This window comes from Micropterus salmoides, unplaced genomic scaffold (genome assembly GCF_014851395.1).
Source record: "Micropterus salmoides isolate LMB-PRFRI ecotype aquatic unplaced genomic scaffold, ASM1485139v1 Ms_hic_scaffold_12, whole genome shotgun sequence".
In the NCBI taxonomy this organism is placed as follows: domain Eukaryota; kingdom Metazoa; phylum Chordata; class Actinopteri; order Centrarchiformes; family Centrarchidae; genus Micropterus; species Micropterus salmoides.
The window spans coordinates 29,083,953-29,104,540 of NW_024040263.1; the positions used below are offsets into that span (position 1 = coordinate 29,083,953).

Here is a 20,588-nt window from a genome sequence, read left to right on the forward strand (position 1 = left end):
CAACACCTGCACATTGTGTGCTGATGTGTCTTCACACTCTGCTATTGAGATAAACTGATCATACATGTCCTTGTTGACAATGACAAGTCTTTTCAAAAGAGACCAGCACATCTGCTGCACACGACAGTAACATCCAGTGATTTTTACATTTTCAAATAGGACTCTCCTGCAAGGTTGGTCACCAAGCAATGCTGTCAAACTGGCTCCTCAAATAGCATGCTCTCCGTGAGCACCATCTTGGACTTTCCATGGCACACCTGAAGACTGGCAGTAGGACTGGCAGTATCCGTGCACAAGCCCTGGAGCGATGTGAAACAAGCACCTAATGCAGAGAACTCAGAACTCAGTGTCTCCTCTTACTCAGACTCCTTCTCACACTCCTTGCTTCCATATCTAACCTAAATCTAAACTATGACACGTCATGGGGGAATACTTCTGCCTGACTTACAGCACTTTTAAGTTCATAGATATTGTAATGTCTCTGTAGAGAACAACAACACAGCAGCAAAAATGTCTTGCACTTCCAGGTTAACAGCACCTTTGGTCTCCTATAGTTTTATATATTATATTTTATAACAGATAACAGGCACCTTTTTTATGTTGTTCTTGTCTATAGAGAAAGTAAAGATGCATTTTTATTATGTTGCAACAATTCTCACTCATAACACACTGACCTACAAAACACTAACAACGGGGAGCATTACGTAAATATAATGAACTTTTGTCTTCGAAATGAGACTGATTTTTTCATATAAATCAGTATTTCATATAGAATACAGTTGTTCTCAGTCACGTTGGTACATTTCTCAGATCAGATTTGAAATTCTACTTCTTCAGCCTCCACATCATCTAGTCACTTGTGCACATCATATGTAAAAGCAATTTCTCTGAGAAATTGCAAATGATTTGCCACATTTATGACATTTACTCAAATTTATCGAAATTACAAAATGCAAATGCTTTGACAGATTTATGCAAATTATTATGTACAATTGTCTGCTGTTTCCTACATTATCAGTTGCTTACGTCATGTTGATCACAATGTATTACACTGGTATATAAAACAGCCTTGATTTTTTTCTGCATCACAATGACATGCTCTGTCAACAAATTACAGTACAGACCATAAAAGTGTAGCTGTGAATCCTGTCCAATCTCTCGCAATGTTTTACTCTGTACTGTTGAAATTGTTCTATGCCATACAGAAAAAGGGCAGCCATGTGCATTTCAATCATTTTCATCCAAACCTTAGCCATAGTTTACTAATACAAATAGTTTTGCAAATGTTAAGGATGATTGTAGAAATGTACCAAAGCGACTGAGAAAAACTGTAAGAATAACATATTTTCAATTTATTGACTGCACTATAGTATATTTAATATATATATATATATATATAATATATAATAAATCAGAAATGGAGAAATTTCCTTCAATATCCTTTATTTTTTCTACATCACTGCAAAAGTTACTGATATATCAGTGCTGCAATACAGTTTTTCTCAGTTGTTTTCACAGTAAAACAGGTACGTGAGACAAAATGACCACACCCTATAACTGATGCACCAACCCCTTGAACCAATTGTAAAAATATAAGCAAATTTCCTGCTTTACACTCACCACATTCACTCACTCACTCACAAACCACATTCAGAACACTACACATATTTCACTATGCACATAGACGTAAACATAAAATGTACATAAATGTTCTGCTAAAATTTTGTATAAACATCTGTCCAGTTACTGCAAAAATGCAGGACAATTGCAATCATTCTGTTTTGAATGTGATTTTAACAGTTTTGGACAAAGTGTGTTCTGCAAATATATAGAGTTTTGCAGATGGGGAAGTATTAATGAGAAAAGAGTTCATGGATTTTGGAGAAAGAGATCATTGAATGCATTTTGTGTGAAAGCAATGAAAAACGATTAACATTTTGGTCTACGTACACTTCTGTTTCGCTGACTGTTTGAAGAGTTTTGACAATGTGACTTAAGTTTTGACCAGTGCGGGTTAGCAACTGAAAAAAACTGTAACGTATGCTAATGTGAAAATAGAATGTATTTTGTGAATGTAAATACCGGCTATTTTGAGTTGTTAGCCTGTGCTGTCCCATCTTGCGGTGTCTCTGCGTCATCTTTTCAGAAGACTTGTGACCTGTTTAGTGAAGTAACTATGCCAAACCACCTTCAAGTCACATAAACTGTTTCTTGGCTTCAGACTAGCTCTGGCCAAGAGCAGGGTCAGTTGATTGGATTAATCCCATCACTAGAAGGTTCATTGATTATGATACTTAAGGGATGGTAAATGGCAAATGGAATGTACTTGTATAGCTCATTTCTAGTCCAGTTCAGACGACTCAAAGCACTTTACGATACAAGTCACATTCACCCCATTCACACACACTCACACACTGAGGGGCGCAGGAGCAAATTGGGATTCAGCATCTTGTCCACTTCAGCAGTGCATGCATGCGACTTAGTATGGCCTACATATGTGACTTGAAAGTGAAAGTATGTAACTTTTGAATGAAATATACAAAAATGCCTCTTACAAATTAAAAGTTGAATTCATAAGCATTAAAACAAGTCCTTACATAATTCAGTACAGTCATGTGGTTTTGCTGCTATGGGCTTATTTGGTCTGGTCTGACCAGAAGCTCATGGTGGCTAATGTTTGCTAATTAAGCAAACTTTACAAGGTCATTTTACAACAGGGTTGTATAATGAGATGAAGCTTGAAGTTCCCTTTATGCCACTTATAAAAAGCATATGATATTTACAAAAATTATATAGAGAAATAAAACTATTTTACATATTGGAGTGATATTGGATGATTTAAGGAGTCACGCAGCCTGAGGGAAGAAGCTGCTCTTAAGTCTGGTGGTACAACAGAGGATACTTCCGTATCTTGCCAGGCAGCAGCAAAGTGAACAGGCTGTGGCTGGGGTGGGTACGTTCTTTTAGTATCCTTTACTACTTTACATGTTTTTCAATTGCTAAGATGCAATGGTCACTGTCACTCATAACACACTGACCTAAAAAACACTAACAACAGGAAGCATTATGTAAATTTGATGAACTTTTATCCTTGAAATGTGACTTTTTTCATAGAAATCAGTATTTCATTTATAATACAGTTGTTCTCAGGCACTTTGGTACATTTCTCAGATCAGAATTTAAATTCTAAGTCTACTCTCTTTTAGCAAAGGAACCTGAGACCAAAAAGCTGGTGTCCATGTTTGCAATTGTGTTGTGCAGCTCAAACCGCTCCAAGTACACAACATCTGAGAGAGTGTTGGGAGAGTCCGCTGGTACACTGGCACATATGTTCTGGTTTTGCAACAAACTTCAGAGATTTTAGCACGAGGTTTTCCACTTCTACTCTGAGATTTATGGATATGATCTCCCTCCGGACCCAGAGACAGGCATTCTTGGCTGGTCTCACCAGCTCGAGACTCTTAGCCACTGGAAGGCTCTCTCAATTCAGTATGGGATGGTTATTGCTAAGAAAACTATTCTTAGAGTCTGGAACAAAGATCCAAGTTTTGAAGCTTGGCTCACAGAGCTCTCAGATACCTTATACATGGATAGAATCCGATTTAATTGTTTGGGTTGTAACTGACCTTGATTTTCTGAAAATCTATAAATAAAGTACTTTTTTTTTTTAAATTTTAAATTCTACTTGTTCAACCTCCACATCATCTAGTAATCATGTAATGTAAAAGCAATTTCTCTGAGAAATTGCAAATGATTTGCCACATTTATGCAAATGATTATGTACAATTATCTGCTGTTTCCCACATGATCAATTGCTTACGTCATGTTGATCAGAATGTATTGTTGTATTGGTTCTCTGTTGAGTAGTCTCACCCCCCAAAACATCACGTTATCATAATCTGCATTTGGATGTGAATCCTGTCCAATCCCTTGTAATGTATAACTCTGTACTGTTGAAATTGATCACTCATTTTCAATCATTTTCATCCAAACCTTAGCCATTTTACCAATACAAATAGTTTTGCAAATGTTAAGGATGATTCTAGAAATGTACCAAAGCGCCTGAGTAACAAGAATACATCAGAAATGAAGAAATGTCCTTCTATATCCTTTATTTTTTCTACATCACTGCATTCAGTAATTTACTTGTGAAAAAAAAGTACCTCAAATTTCAGTGCTGCAGTACAGTTTTCTCAGTTGTTTACACAGTAAAACTGGTACCTGAGACAAAATGACCACAACCTATAATTCATGTACCAACCCTGATCTAATTCTGCTAAAATACAAACACTTTTCCTGTTTTAAACTAAGGCATTTTAAAGCCAGTGCAGGTTAGCAATTGAAAATTACTGTAATACTGCGTTTTTTTTCTGACATTACTCAGTCAGTTCCCTGACTTCATGATTCTTCTCTACTTGTGTTATAGTACGTTATTTTTGCCATGGCTAATTTTGGCTAGAGTGGCTGCTGCTCAGCAAACATTTGCATAGTCCCACTTTAAGGAGCTAACACAATCACAACATTCTCCACTTTTTGCAGAAAAGATTTGTCCGTATATAAAATGCTACTACTTGTTGCGCTTTTACTGTTGGTGTTAAATTGTTCTTTGTGCTCACAAATAATGTCAGTGCTCATCTTAAAATCAAGCGTCTGGTTACTGTTTCCCTGTGTGAATGTTTTCCTGCTTGCTTTGGTCTTCCTGAAACATGTTGCATAAGAAGTATAGTATTTCTTCCGTGGAGTAATCTTTCTATACCGATTTCTAATTGCAGACTTGTTCTGCGGCTATCCAATATGGGAATGTGACATCAACACATTTTCAGGATAGGACTTCTGTTGTTCTGTTCAGTTCATTTTTTATTACCCTTCTATGTTCCTTGTATATTATCATACATATGCTATGGGGGAAATCCCTAGTAGTGTTAGGTTGTCCTAACTGTATGAAATACCAGGGAGATAAGCTCTGTGCTGTTGACAGAGGCTGGTCAGGTTACACTGTATACTTCAGACAGCAGCAGTTTTAAAATTTACAGTTGTGATGCCATGGCAGGAGGATCATATTTCGTTAAGCTCCTTAGTTGTTAAAAAATATTTGGTGCAACAAGTTTTATGACTTTGAAATGTCTTTTGTCAAGGTGCAGTAAGCTTGTCCATTAATGTTGTCCATTGCACAACTGCAATATAATTTTCTGAGTCACACAGTCAATTTACTGGCACATAGCATATAGCACACACCTTATTCCAAAATCTTACTTTGGTCTTGTAAAAATGTATTTCTTTAAAATTAGTTAAATTGTATTCTTTCAATCTATTTCTTCAAATTTACATATTTCCCGTAGGTGCTGAGTTCACTAGACTTCCTCCACCCACCGGTATATCATTTACAGTAGGTTCCATTGATAGCTTCCATGTGTTTGCGTAAACCCTTCACAGTACAGTAAACAGTTCACACGCAGTCATTGGTGGCAAGTTAGGTAACAGTGTGAGAAACACTTATTTATTTCTTTAACAGAGGACTTTGCCCTTCATAGCTCAGTGTTGCCCCTGTCAGCAGCGTGGTGTGAGTGTTTGCTTTAATGTAATAGGAATTATTAAGGCGAATGCTTCTGTGTTAGCGACAGTCTTTGTTCATTTACGCCACAGACTGCTGCCTGACTCAATTCAACAAACAAATCATGGCTTCATTCTAATAACACGAGGCAGGCAGAGATTTATGGTGTGATTAGATATTGATTTAGCTGCTGAAGGCAAACACACGTTATGAAGCTAAGAGTGAATGTAAGACACATACGTGTTGACACTTGACCAATGGTGCCAGGAGTCTGTTTCAGCTCCCTTATTGCGAAGCATCACAAAGCTCTTGTCGTACAGGTTTTGCTACACGCCCACATATAAAACACACGCATGCTTTGACAAAAACACCCACAGGGCGTGGTAAGAGCCTGACCCCTTAACTGTGCTTTTTCTGCTTCTTCCAGTTCCACTGCTCTGTCTGCTTACAGAGTCGGTGACGGAAAGTGTCTTTGCAGCCAGGGGTGTGTGTGTGTTTGATCCAGCTGTCTCAGGCAACTCTTTCAAACCAACGCACACTCAGGATGGCGGGGGAGTGTGTTCCCGAGGTCCCAGACCTGGGAGAGATGGACGAGGAGGAACTGTGGGAACTGATTAATGACAACCGACACAGAATCTCCCTGGGAGTGCGGCCGTGCATCTTGATCCCGTACCTAAGGCAGGCCAGGGTGCTCTCTGAGATGGACGAGGATGAGATCCTCTCCTGCCATAACCTGACCAACCGCAGCATGAGAACCAGTGAGATTTCTGACTTCACTTGGTGCTTCTTGGATTTTAAAGCCTGTCCATTGTGGGGGTTATGGAGTTCCTGCCGTGGTCTTTCTCAGTTTGTAGACGACCGGTGGATTCAGTGTGCTCTTTTACTGCGCCAGATTTGTTTACACAGACTGTACCGCGAGTCATGTACCCATGTTAACCAATCAGACCGCTCAGGCTGAGCGGCGCGTTCTGCAGCAATGCTGTAGGCTACTTGAGTAGAAGTGCAGATACCCTTGCTAAATATTATTCCACTGGAAGTCTTCAAATTGAAAATAAAAATAAAAAAGTACCAAGCTCAAAAATATTTCAAACATTTTTTTTAATGATTCAAAGGAAAAGCAGCAAATCTTCACACTTGTGAAGTTGGAACCATGAAATGTTTTTATATAAATATGTTATTATATGTCTTAAAGGAAGGAAGTTGTTGACCGTTCATTTTAGTATCAATCTAAAAATAGTGTCAGCTGTACTTGTTAATTTATAATGAAACATATTTTAGTCACAATTTAAGTCTTTATATGTTTTGTGTGCAAAAAAAATATATCTTAATTTGTAAAGTAGAAACTAAAACTGTCAGATAAATATTGTGAAGTAAAAAGTACAATATCTCCCTCTGAGATATAGTGGAGTAAAAGTAGAAAGTGGCATGAAAAGAAAATACTCAAGTAAAGTACAAGTACCTCAAATTTGTACTTTAGTACAGTACTTGAGTAAATGTACTTAATTACTGTCCACCACTGGTATTGGCCTCCTTATTAACCAGTACTTCTAATTGTTGATAGTTATTTGCAGTTTGCTTTCTCTCCAAAGAGCTTTTAGTTTTAAAGAAAACACTGGGAGTTGTTGGTTAGATCACTAATGCAGTTACTGTCAAAATATCATGGTTCGGAGTTAGGGTCGTAGGGTTAGGGTTTACAGTGTTCTCTTACGTTCCCAGGCTATATGCTGGATCTGCTGAGGACCCAGGGGAGGAATGGCGCTGTGGCCTTGCTGGAGAGCCTAATGATCCACTACCCGACCTTGTACACCCAAGTCACTGGACGCAAACCCAGCACTGAGCCTTCAAGATTCAGCGGTCAGTGGTTTTAGGTCTTCCAGCACTTCAAGGGAATATTTGTTTTGTTTTTCAGTTGCTGTATTTCTGCCTTGCATTGCTCTCCTTGCAGGCCTGATAAAGTACTCGGAGCTGACAGAGTATCTGGTCAGAGCAGTAACGGGTATGCAGAAGGAGCTCCAGGAGGCGCGCTGTGAGGCTGGCAGAATGAGTGCACGCTGTGCCTCCCTGGAGTCGGAGATTGGGCAGATAATGGAGCAGGAGGAGAAGTCCAGATGCCTTCAGTCTGAAAATGAACGCATAAGGAGACAGTTGTGCTCTTTGCAACATGAAGTCACCAAGCTGAAGGATGAGAAGTGTGACTTGTATATGCGCTACACTGCAGCCATGGAGGAGAAATCAGCTGTGAACATGCGCCTCCATGACCTCAACCTGCAGGTCAGTGATGCTGACTAAAGTGTGTTTTTTACCTTAGCAAACTCAGTAATACAGTGATTTCCTCTTCACTGATAAACAAAGCTGTGATCTCAGGGGAAAGTCCTCAGAAGGTCAGGCTTAAAGAACTGAAATCTGGCCATTGTAGCTTGATGTAACTTTAGAAGATTATGCTACTGTGAATACAGCCTGTGAAATCAGTTGTTCAAGGTCTTTTGTGCCTCTGCACTGCTCTGAATGAGCCTTGCCTGAAAAAGTGATACTAGAGTGATCTTTGCCTGACCTTGGAAACTACGCGTCTTCATCAGAAATCCCAGTGTTACAGTACAAACCGTGGGTGTGGAGTTTGAAAGATTTTTATCCGTCATCTAACAAAGATGCTCCTGAGCTGCATCATCTTTTTGGAAGTGCAATATTAAATCACTGTAGTACCCTGCTAATGATGTGATGAGTGCCATGAAGGCGATCCCAAACTTGGTAGCTGATGTTTTGCTTTGAGTCATTTTGGTTTTATTCACAGATGCATTTTTAACATTTTAACACTGTATTAAAATGTACTGCTGAAACAATGATTTCATTAATCAATTATTTGACTGACAGGAAGTGAATCAACAGTAACTATCAATTAAAAATGCCAAATATTAACAAGCTCCAGATTTTCAAATGTCAGGATATGCTGCTTTCCTTTTTTATATGATTGTAAATGGAATACCTTTGGGGACTGTGGGACTTTTGGTGAAACAAAAATGTATTTATCAATCAAATAACTGATTATAAGTGTTGTTGTTCTTGTGTGGTGGCAGGTGTATCAACTGCAGACTGAGCTGCAGAAGGTGCAAACGGAGAATAAGATCCAGAAGCAGCACTCGCTCAGGTGTGCTTCCTCTGCTGAGACTCCACAACTGCAGGAGGAAGTCAGGAGTCTGCGCTGCCAGCTGGTGAAGGCGGAAAAGCTGGACCCAGTGAGAAAAAAACACTTAATCATTCTTTGTTATTAGCTGATTTATGTGGAATAGTGAGAGCCCTCGCTCACAATCTTTAGACAGTGAAAGAGTCAGAAGCCGCTTGTGTCTCTTTATGTTTGGATCTCATCTGCTGTCACTGTTGTGTCTCTGTCAGGCTCGTCAAGACATCCTGGCTCAGGATCTGGCCGAGGCCATAGACAGCCAGGTGGAGCTTGCGGAACAGCTCAGGTGTTACAGAGAGGAGAATGAAAAACTGCTCACAGAGAAACAAGGGGTATGTGTTTGTATGGATCAGGAAATGGCATGCAGATGCAGATGTTTTGCTGCACTATGATGGAAAGTGGCATTTTGATTATCCCACTGCTTCAGAGTTCCATTTGCAAAAGCCTTTGGCCAGAGAAATTCAAATTAAAGCTACTTTCTGGGCAGTCTGTTCAGTACTTAGTGAAGTGTGAATAATATAAAGACACCTTACAACATGAGTGTATTAGAGAACGCAGTCTCTGTGTGGCTTAGCTGCTCATTGACTTGTTCATCAAATCCTGTACATGTGCTGTGTGTCCGTAAAGCATTGGTGTAATCGGTGTGTATTTGCATTCAGCTTTTGGATCAGAAGGAGCTCCTGAGCCTCCAGGTGCAGCAGCTCACCCTGGACTGTAACATGCACCAGCAGAAGAACACTGTGATCCAGAACCAGTCGAGAGAGCTGCAGGCGGAGAGAGACCAAGTAAGGGGGGAGGGGGATACTGTCACGCAAACTTTCCCATCTTGGGTAAACATTAATTCAGTTTTCCAGGCAGCATTTTCTGTTTTAGATTCTGTTTTTATTGCTTGTGTGGAACCGATCTTCCACCACATCATGTTGTTTGTTTTTCCTGTTGAAATGTCGAGCAGTCAGCAGTGCTGTTGAGGAGAGTATTAAATATCAACCTGGCTCTTCCTGTCTGTCACTCCCTGTTGTGTGTGTTTTGGGGGTGTAGTTATTTATCTCTCTTTGGTAAGGTACATTTGTTGAACTCTCCTCTACTGGAAGCTCTCTGTTTATTGGCATTGAGCAGTATTAAAGTATATTACATAGCTTTTACACTTCCGTAAACATCGTGTGTTGTTACATTTCACCTGTTGACGCCACGCAGGAATGACTCTGCGGCTTTTCCTCCAACACAAATAAAATGAACAACCCACCCACACCCTAAACAACTGTCAGGTGGCCACAAGCAGGGGTGCGGAGCCGCCAGCTGCTCCACTGGAGCTGTGCAGCAACCAACAGCACAATACATGTGATAATACTTGACAGTTCCCGGTTGTAATTAGTGGATCATGCTTGCTGTATGATGTGTGACACATCAACCAGCACTTGAATTTCCAGATGGTCAGCTTTATTCATCAAGTCGGATTAAAGAATTAAGATAGATATGGATTAAAGAATCAAGCTCAAGATTGTAGCTTCAAACACAACACCACTACTTTTTCTTTCAAGATATGTGCAGCAGTTTTACTTCAAAATTTAAATCTATCATTACATGTGTGCTGGTACACGTGAGGATTTCTATCATTATAAATAACGAGGGGCATATGACTCAGACATTGTTGCTATGTGTTGTTCCTGACTTTTTGTGCTTACAATAATATGTCAAAAGATAGAAAGCTGTCTGCCACACACACCACATTGACAACATCTTGCATACCACACGGCTTGGTGGCAGTGTAGCGGCATACTTTTTCATTCAAGCGATCCCTGATTGAGACATGCGCACGTTTTGAGTGACGCCATTTCAGTTGTCATGGCGTGGGGGTTTCTGCATACAGCATGAACTCGGCCTGACAGTGTCTGCCTGCATGAATGAGAAACGAGGCGTGGCCGCGCGCAGTCGCTTCTGCGTAAATTAAGTATTGTGCTGAGAAAATGCGTTCCCGTGCTTCTAGGCATACCTCTCGAGAGACGAGGCCCAGGCCATGATCGCCCGCATCCTGGCCGAGAAGGACACCCTGAGGTGTCAGCTGGTGGAGCTCCAGGAGAAAGTCTTCAGCCTGCAGGCCAAACGTAGCCCCAGAGAACAACGGCAGAGTTGTGATGTAATGTCTCACACAGGCACATTTCAGCGCACACGTAAGAACAACACATACAGAAATAATAATGTTAATTCAGTGCTCTGTGTTTTTGCCAAAGGAGAGAGAGGTGGACTGGGAGAGTCCAACATCCAGTTATGAACAATGTTCAATCCCAACTAGACGTAGACTTTGCCGCATGGATGCAGTCAATCCCATGTCACTGAGTCCCAGCAGTTCAGAGGTATTTGTGTGTGTGTGTGTGTGTGTGTGTGTGTGTGTGTGAAATTAATTAGGCTTGTTCAAACATGTAACTTTTTAATTTTTTTTAAAGATTCACATTTGCAGCAGGAACTAATAGACCTGGGTCTGAGTGCCACAGACAAGAGTAGGGAAGTCGCAAACTATTAAATGACAGTCAAACACATTTTGGTCTGTCTGTGGTATTTGTTGACGTTAAGAAAAATATAGAACATGGCCAGCCTTATCCTTTAAAACAACATTAAACAGTACTATATAAAGAAGTTGTAAAATGAAAAAGAGAGTTTGTATACTAAGTACTGATAAAGTTCATTTTGGTATCAGTACTGAAGCTCAGACAGTGTATTGGCACTAGTAAATGTCAAATAATTCCCAGTCCTACAGTAGATACAGTATTCTTTATGCAGTAATGAATTTACATTTGTGTGTACTTGTATACCACTTGTATCTATCTGTATGTATGTGTACAGTGTGAAGATGCTGCGGCAAGTAGTGTCCGATCCCGAACCGCAGAGCCCCCCAGTGCAGAGTCTCTCCGTAAGAGGAAGGAATCTCTATATGCAGACATCAGGTGTGTTTGTGTGTGTGTGTGTGTGGGAGGTGTGTTGCATTCTTCTTATCAAGTACAATACATTAGTTCCAACTGACAAGGCACTGACCGGAATGGATGACTTGAAGTGGATATTGACTTCTGCATTCCTTTCTGATAACACGATGGCATCCTGTTTCAGGTGGGTTATTGATTTGTAGAAGTGTGATCAAGAGCAAATTATAGAACACATGAATGTTGAGGAGCAAGACGAAACCTAGTGAGAGCACACTGTGAAGAGACTTTATGAGTTATGTTCAGACTGACATTCAGACTGACTGCTCAAGGGAAAGTTTGTATTCCCATGTTCAACGTGTTAAATCTTGTCTTTTTTTCTTTTGTAGCCTGGAAACAGCACTGGCTGATTCTCTATTGGATGACTTTGTGTTTCTCCCCAGTGGTATGTATAGTAAACATATGAAACTTTTAAGTGAGTGCCTCTTTGTTTGTGTTTCTGTGTGGATGGGGTGGTGGTTTGTTGTTGTTTTGCAGGACATAAATTAGCCATTGTTCAATGTCGAACTCCTGCCAGGGCAGAAGAGTGACACATTAACCTGGATGCCAAGTCATTAAACAGCCTCTCTTTTGTTTAGTGGGAAGTGAAGACAAGCTGACACCAAAACCTTCCTCCAGCAGTGATGGGTGAGGCGTCCACTGGACTAACATTTTTAAATTAGGAGTTTCATATTACTAAGCATTGTGTAAAACAGATGGCAATCTACCTGAATAAACATAAATGAGTTGTGCAGCGATGTAGTTATCAGAAAAGTAAACCGACTATCTTTTTAGTGTAAGAAAACCATACGTTTATGGCTGCGTTCTGCACAGACACTATGAAAATTATTTTATTAATTATTTACTTTAAAAATATAGGGGGGAACAATCATATAACATAATTTATTCAAAGGGAAAATATTATGTGTATTATTAAAATTGATTTGTATGATCTATTTATTTGACAACATATTAGCACACATAGTCAAAAAAAAAACAGTTGGATTTTAAAAATATTTACATAATAAACTAAAGTAAAGAGTAAATAATTGTACTCTGATGTCAAATACGGTCTGGAAAAGTCAGGATTTTGGAAATGAAAAATGTATAGGAACCTTGAGCACTGGTGGGTGCCCATGTACTAACTTCTAAATGTAATAATAAAAACGGGAGGTATAGTGACCTTCTTTGAGTCTAATTCAGCACACGGGATTTGAAATGAAACAATGACAGAGGTTAAAGTGCTGACTCTCACGTTTAAAAGATTGCTCCACCAATTCAGCTTTGCACTCCTATAACAAAAAGAGTACCAAAATTGATGCAGCAGAATCAGAGATATTGTACTTTTTAACCCACAATGCGACTCGACCGCCCACAGTTCAGTGGGAGATTCAGGTGTGTTATGTTAATGGCTGTGTGACGGCACTTAAGGCAATTTATCAGATTTGTTGCAGCTCCTTCTGAAGCCACAGAAGGCTTTATAGAGGGTGTACAATTTCATATAGATCTTTGTATAGTTAGCCTACAGATTATGTAGAAAAGACAGAAAGGGCAGAGTCTTATTACCAAACCAAGTCAGCCGCCTGACGTCAGTCACTCTGAAGAACTGAACATGTTTTCACTAAATCAAGGCAAACGGAAACATGGCTGCAGTTTTATCCTGGATAAAATGCCAAGATGCCAAGTGCCCACAGATGTCTGTTGGTCATAGACTTCAGAAAATCCTTGACTATAAAGTATTTACAGCTAAATATTAAATATAAATTTATATAAGTTTACTTGTAATTGTCCTTTATGTTTAGTATCTCTGTGAGGCTGTATAGTAGTGATTTGAGCTAAATGCTATGTTAACATGCGGGTGTTTAGCATCTACAATATTGTCACCGTCTTAGTTTACCATGTTGGCATGCTGACATGTTTATTAGCACTAAACACAAACTAACCTTGCTAATGACCAAAGAGGCTACAATTCCTAGACTGTTCTATCTATCTATCTATAAAGGATTTTCTGTCCTCAGCAAAAAAAATTCTTTACATAAAAGACAACTATGATACTTATAATAAGCAAAATGTTCAATGAAGCTTTCTATCTTCTCCTCCTTTCCTCATTACTCTCTCACCAGCCTGTCAAGAACTTCGGCTCCTCCCTTCCTGATGCGTTCTCGTCCGAGAGCAATTCGTGTCAACGGCCGTGTTCTCAGCATCTCCCTCCAGGGGGACGCGCTGCTCAGCCAGCTGGCAGTGATAGGAGGCAATAAGACTGGAGTGTTTGTGCACCAGGTGACCGAAGGGAGCGCTGCCCACACTGTTGGCATCAGCCCTGGGGCACAGATAGTGGAGGTGGGTTAAAGTGTGTTTCTGAACACTAATTTTAATCATTCTGCCTACTGTGAAGTTGTTTTTCATAATACTATTGTTCTGCAGGTGAAGTATGAGCAGAACCAGAAGGCTCTGAGGATGGTGCTGGAGGATTCGACTTTAGAGGAAGCTATGTGGGCTCTTGGCCAGGTCACAGGCCTCTGTCACCTCTCCCTTCGGCCCAGACAAGCTGGTATGTCCCAGAGCATGTACATTTTACACTTTTTCTCCATGTAACCAAGATGGCACGTCTCATCATGAATCTTTTCTAAACGTTTTAGTAAAGACGGTACCTCCAACTTGATGAAACCAAAATGCTTCATGCTGTAATTGGGGAAACAAAGCAAATAACACTTTTCCATTTTAATTTTCAGAAAGAAAATTTTAATTTGCACACACACTGACAAACAAAAACACATTTAAGAGCAAAGTCATAAGGCAGAACTGTGTTATGCCGAATCGCAGTGACTGTATTATGGCATTAAATGGGAAGTTTATGGTTTCAGCTGATATGAGGCCTTTAGGAAGCAGATTGTTTCCCTTGAGATTAAAGGGATGGCCAGCTGCCACATGAGATAACTCATCTAACCGTGACTTGACTGTTGATCAACCTGCTGTCTTCATGAGGGTCAGTCATTCAAAGAATTCAGCTGAGCTGCAACATTCTTCAAAGTACACAAGACCAGTCAGATGGAGGCAAAGTACAGTTGCTTCATGAAACAAACAAGAACAGTTTTTATGTATCGAATGGCATCCCATAAAGACACAGCCTGGTGCAGAAAGGCAAAAAGCGCCTCTGCACGTTTGAAAATAAGTTATTTTGCATATGGACTGCAGTTAATAAACATAGCGAGAACATAATGTTATAGAATAGACAATCTAGTGCAGCAGCTCCTTTATAGTCCATTAAACGCTCGTGTCACATTGTACATGTAGGTATGGATTATTCTGTTGTTGAGTGTGCTGGGGCTAGGTATTGGGCATTGTGTGTGAACTGTAAGTGAATGAGAGATCATGCTAGAACAACATGACATCATGTGATTTATTTTATTTGATGACTGATTGCAAGGTATAAAAAGAAGGATCCCCAAGACATTTTTACACTATGAGCAAGGACAATTACCTTTGTATTTGCCAAAGACTTTCTTGCCCCGTTTTGTTGTGTTTAATGACATTTACCAGTCTACTGTAGGAACATAAGAGGTGCTTTGCTTTAACTCTTTGGCAGTAAATTACAGCATGGTACATTTATAAATCTGAAATTGACAGTGGAGCTAATATGTACAGCAAGTGGAGACTTTAGAGGTTACATTATATGTTAATAATGTATAGGATACAATAATACAGTGGCTTTAATTAAAGTGTCCTCCTCTGCCTTCAGACTATGAGATGCTGCTGCAGCAGCTGCAGAGCAGTGAGACATCATCCGGAGACTCCTTCTACGTACGCGTCAACATGTCCCTCCCTGCTGGCCCCAACGGAACCCTGGCCGTGTTCTGCAACGACATCCTTCATGTGACTAACACACGACCCACTGGCACTGACGACTCATGGCACGCCAGCCAAGTTCACCCCTGTCAGCTACTGGACCTCCAGAGCGGAACCCTACCCAACTATTACAGGTTGGTACACAGATGAGGAATATAGAAATGTGGTCTGCACTTCAATTCAGTTTCTTGTCAGTCAACATAACGGGGGAGTCAGAATCGTCAGAAAACCCTGAAATCACCTCTCACAGTGCTTGAAACTGTAGAATTTTAATGGTTTTCTGATGGCGCAGGGCACAGCGACTTCTGATTCAAGCAATTGAAGACATGAGCTTTCAAACAAAGAAGTCGCTAAAGGTGAGAACTATCTTAAGTAAAACCACCCAGTGACCCCATGCAAAATTTTACTCTGCCAACTCACTCCTGGGAATATTCCTCTCCCTCACCAGGCTTGGCGTGTGATGGCCCAGAATGAGGAGAAGGCAGTGAGGATTGTCAGCACCGGACGCCAGGGCAGGAACCCACTGTGGGTCAGCGTGGAGGATGAACAGAACAAGAGCACAGACTCAGGTACTGTTCATCAGTCTGCAGCAGAACAGTCTCCGGCTTTATTGCTTATTGACTTTACTGTTTGATGAACATTTTCAATATTTTTTTCAATGAAGACATTTATCTTTCTCCTGGTATATATTGTCTCCGTTGTAGATACATCTGCACCCAAATGTTGTCTATCCCTCATGCCGTACACCCTGGTCACACCCCACTACCCGCCCACCTGCAGGCCTGTCCTGCTGCTGCCCACCATTCTGGGACGCGTCCTGGACAACAAGCTGGCAGGCTGGCGGGGTTTCCAGCTCTGTGAGCCTGGTATGGAATACTGTGTCGTTATATGCTGTAATGAAAGACACTGCGTTTATATTTCATAAACACTCGTTTTTAGATACAGAGAAGGGACACACTTTCCTGTGCTGACAGATAAGTCTGTTTGACTTGACAAATAACGTTTGTATGCTGCTGAAAACCAGGAAGGAAATAAGCGTTGTGAATAAATAGTAATAAAAATGATAGAGGCTATAAAGACAACAAATGTTTGCCAGTGTTCCCTGCAATGAAAAGGTAAAATAAAAGTTTAATGATCTTTGTGGGAAAATTGGATCATTACACTATTCAACAGAACACAAAGACGTGACATGCAGGAGAAAAATAAATAATGAATGTTTCAGATAATATACCAGATGAATCAAAGAAAATGCCACTGCTAAAGATAAAGATGCCATTTCTTCATGTAGAGTTTGAAATAGATTGATGATGATGCTTTCATGATCTCAGGTCTTCTCTCTCTTATTCTCCCTTCCCACCCTTCTGCCCTACAGAGGTGCTGAGCTCCACTGAGTATGCGGCCCGGCTGCAGAAGTCTGAGATCCTGGAGGACTGTGAGCAGGGACGAGACTGTTACTACACCCTGCAGAGTGTCGAGAAGGTCATGACGAAGGTCAGAACTTTCAACGCGAATACAGATCTTGTATTTGGAAACTTTGAGTGGAGGACGGTTGATTAAAAAAAGCAGAGAATGGGGCTCATTAAAATAGGGTGGAAAGGAAATACAGTTAGGTTAGCTTAATGAAATCTTTTTAAACAAAATGTTTATGTATATATTTTTAGCCGCACTAGTAGTGGAGCTGGAGGGATGGCAGTGGTGGATGGTTGGTTGGTTTACCACTTTTGTCCAGACTCGACAACCACTAGATGGTTTGCCATGAAGGTTTGCACAGACATTCATGCTCCCCAGTGAATGCGTTCTAAAGGCTTTGATGACACAGACTTTACCTCATGCTCCATGGTTTGTGTGGCAGGCATTCAGACTTTGGTAATCCAATGACTTGGGGCAATGCAACAACCAGCGCAACCAGCGCTTTGAAAGTTGCCTGCCTGGGTTATGTTTTGGTGCTCAGTGCAGAGCGCTAGGGGGGCAGTGGGGGGGGGGGCAAAACAAGTTGTTGTTATTTTGGTGGAAATTTGGTGAACTCAGAGGAACCACGTTTGTTTCTGGTGCAGCATCAGTCTGCTACCAACCTAATGATTTTGTCAGCTGGAGCCTGGACCAAATGTGCAGCAATAGCACAATAATACTTCAAATGTAAATAAACTAATTTAATTAAGCACTCTCCAGCCAGAGGATGTGTTTAAATCAGCATCAAAAAAATAATATTTAATGTAGTTTGTGCAGGAACACCTATAAATCAGTCTGCATTTATTTATAAATTTTTACAGTATCTGTTGCTTTATACTGAAGAAACGTTTCCTCCTTCATTTCATTAAATCCCTGCAGCCATCTGAAGGCAGCAGGACACGTGGGCTGATAAATCTGCAGCCTCCAATTTTGGAAATGCCGCCCAGAGCGCAGTTCCATTACACATGACCGTCCTCCACGTTTACCTTCATTAAATCACATGCAAATGACACCAAGCTGCTACAAAATAACCACACAAACCTCTACACACATCTGACGGGTTCGTTATGTTCGTATTCTGCTGTTTATGCTAGAGACATCTGATTGCTGGAGCTCATTAATCCTGTGTATCATGACCTCCTTTGCTTTAAAAGAGACTTTAAAAGAAATTCAGTAGTTTATGTTTTATTATTGAAGTGTGTTACATTTTTAAACTTGCTCATTTAAAACCCCTCTTTTTTCCACCCATATTCCATGTGTTCTCCTTTTTGTCCGACAGGGGATCCACTGCGTGCTGCCGCTGGGGCTGGACTGCGTGCGTCGGCTGCACCGAGCCGAGATCTTCCCAATTATCATCTTCATCAGCCAGTCTGCACGGAGTGCACGCAAACTGAGGTAAACTCTCCTCCTTCCGTCCGTCATGCAAATGCTGACAGAGCTCACCTCGTTGCTCATCACGCTGACATCACATTTACGGGAGAACAATGCAGTCCTTCCACAATTTATGTGTTGTTTGACTGTTGCTGTAACCCAGGGAGAATATTCCACTGTGACTAAATACTAATACAAGTGAAATAAAAAAAAAAATAGTATTTAAAATTATAGAAGCTAGAAGACCATACAGTAGTCGCTTTTCTCTTCAGTGTCACATCATCAAAATGATTTACTTTAAATGCTCCACTTTAAAGGAATAATCCACATTTGAATGCACTTATTACATATCATCAGCTAGTGATAAGTTGAGTAATGTAATCCACGGTTCCCTGAATGACGTTCAACGCCCTCAACAAACAGGCTTGAACCTCTTGTGAGCAGCCTTTTGTCACAGGTTGAATAAACAAAAGCATGAGAACCATGGGGTTGTGTTTTACCATTGAAAAGAAAAAGGATATCTTCCTATGGCTGCACCGTGTTCTAGTCTGTTGATGCTGCTGTCACTAGAAATAAATGGTATCTTAGTCTCTTCTGAGACGGTATTTCCTTGTACTATTGCCGACAGTTCAAACTGTGTCCAGAGCCAAACCTGTTCCTTCTGATTCTGAGGGACTGACCTATAAACCTTCTGTGTTGATGATTTAGAGAACTGAATAATTTTGTTACGTCAAACTCAACTGTAGCTGTAAACAAATACACTGACAGGATGTCACGTTGGCTACATTTGGGCAAAAATCCACAACCAACAAATGAACAAAAAAAGGATCTTGTAGTTTATATCCGCCCTTCCTCCCGCACTTCCAGGTCAAAGCTGCAGCTCCCCAGCCGGTGGGAGGAGCAGCTGCTGGCGTGTTCGAGGAGCGAGGAGCCCCTGCTGGACAAGCTGCCGTGTCTGTATCACAGCGTGGCTGCAGACTCCTGGTGTGACCCCACCTCCCTGATGACCAACCTGCGCACCATCATCTGGGGGGAGCAGAAGAAGATCGTCTGGGTGGAGCCTGACCTGTTTTGAAGAAGAGGATGAAGGGCTTTTTGTTAATATGATAAAATGTTACATATTAAAGGAGTATAAACAAGCTTTACAAGAAATACTTTTGTAAACATGAGTACGTATCTATGATACTTTTGAGTAACTGGGTGACCGAAGCACTCACATATTGTGCTATATACTTTATTAGCATACGAAGCTGTATCACTATTTACTGTAACCAGAAACGTGTTCTACATTGAGGCTTCCCTCTCTGGTTGTCCTCTTCTTTTTTATGGTGCATCGTTAAACAATCTTTATTTTATGATTTATCTGTTGTCTTTTCAACAACTATTCATGACATCCCTCCGAGTTGCAGCGGAGTTCGTAGGCAGATTCTTTAATTTGCTTAATAATTTCTGGTTCCAATGTATCTCACTGTCCACATTAATAAAAATGTAGCAGTATTTAATGGTTTATGCTCATTCAAGTTTGAAGCTCATAATTCTCCTGAAGCATCATTTTGGTGTTGCGTTATGATTTTAAAGCTTCTTTTATCCATGTTTGTGTGCTTTCAGAAGTGTTTCACTCTGGCTGAAGCTGTCAAAGTATTGTTAAAATATCTCAGGTGAAGTTTTTAATAAGGAGAGACAACACTTAATGTGCAAAGTGAGAGTTTCAGATGCATAATCAAAAGAAAGACTTAATATGCCTTTCAATTTCCATATATCATACTTTTAGGACAAATTTGGCAAATGCGTATCTGTAAGTTTAAAAAAGCTACACATATGCTTTTCTTTTAAAATTATGCCGCCCATCTGGATCTGTTCAAAGTCAAAGAACCGGCTGATAGCAATCTGAGGATTCACAGCACAAACTGCTGTGGATGACACAGTGCCTTCTCCCAAAGAATAAATGAAACCATGCCTGCACTGCTGAGCATCTGACTAATGAAATATTCTTGTAAAAATACTGTATCATGAAATTCTGTGACAGAACTGGCACATTATTCTGACTGTCACTGTAAAAGCTTATGGACCAGGTGCATATTAGGCGGGTAATCGTGCTGTTTGATGGAAACAACTCGGCATCTACCTGTTGCTGGATATGTAGGAGGCAGAGCAGGAGGAGGCCAGCACTGCCCTCTCCACACAGAGAAAAGAAGAAAAGACTGGAGCAGAACTGCAGCACTCAGAGCTCAAACACTCCAAGATG

The 20,588-nt window shown here is 40.6% G+C and overlaps 1 protein-coding gene across 1 annotated transcript; it reads left to right on the plus strand.

Moving 5' to 3' along the window:
* Window positions 1-5,514: 5,514 nt before the first annotated feature.
* card14 (caspase recruitment domain family, member 14) lies at window positions 5,515-19,845 on the plus strand. Its single transcript, XM_038714404.1, has 20 exons — window positions 5,515-6,309; window positions 7,268-7,405; window positions 7,497-7,822; window positions 8,623-8,781; window positions 8,939-9,058; window positions 9,386-9,511; window positions 10,711-10,860; window positions 10,955-11,077; window positions 11,565-11,665; window positions 12,028-12,083; window positions 12,277-12,325; window positions 13,801-14,017; window positions 14,102-14,228; window positions 15,417-15,657; window positions 15,816-15,879; window positions 15,972-16,092; window positions 16,228-16,389; window positions 16,896-17,014; window positions 18,252-18,367; window positions 19,211-19,845. The coding sequence occupies exons 1-20, from the start codon at window positions 6,096-6,098 to the stop codon at window positions 19,416-19,418; spliced, it is 2,937 nt and encodes a 978-aa protein (XP_038570332.1). The 5' UTR covers window positions 5,515-6,095; the 3' UTR covers window positions 19,419-19,845.
* The last annotated feature ends 743 nt before the right edge of the window (window positions 19,846-20,588 follow it).

Bases quoted from the DNA above. Each gene is read 5' to 3' on its own strand.
- card14 (XM_038714404.1), top strand. From the start codon at position 6,096: ATGGCGGGGGAGTGTGTTCCCGAGGTCCCAGACCTGGGAGAGATGGAC. The intron at 9,059-9,385 runs GTATGTGTTTGT...ATTTGCATTCAG, and splicing joins TGCTCACAGAGAAACAAGGG to CTTTTGGATCAGAAGGAGCT. The intron at 11,666-12,027 runs GTGTGTTTGTGT...TTTCTTTTGTAG, and splicing joins TCTCTATATGCAGACATCAG to CCTGGAAACAGCACTGGCTG.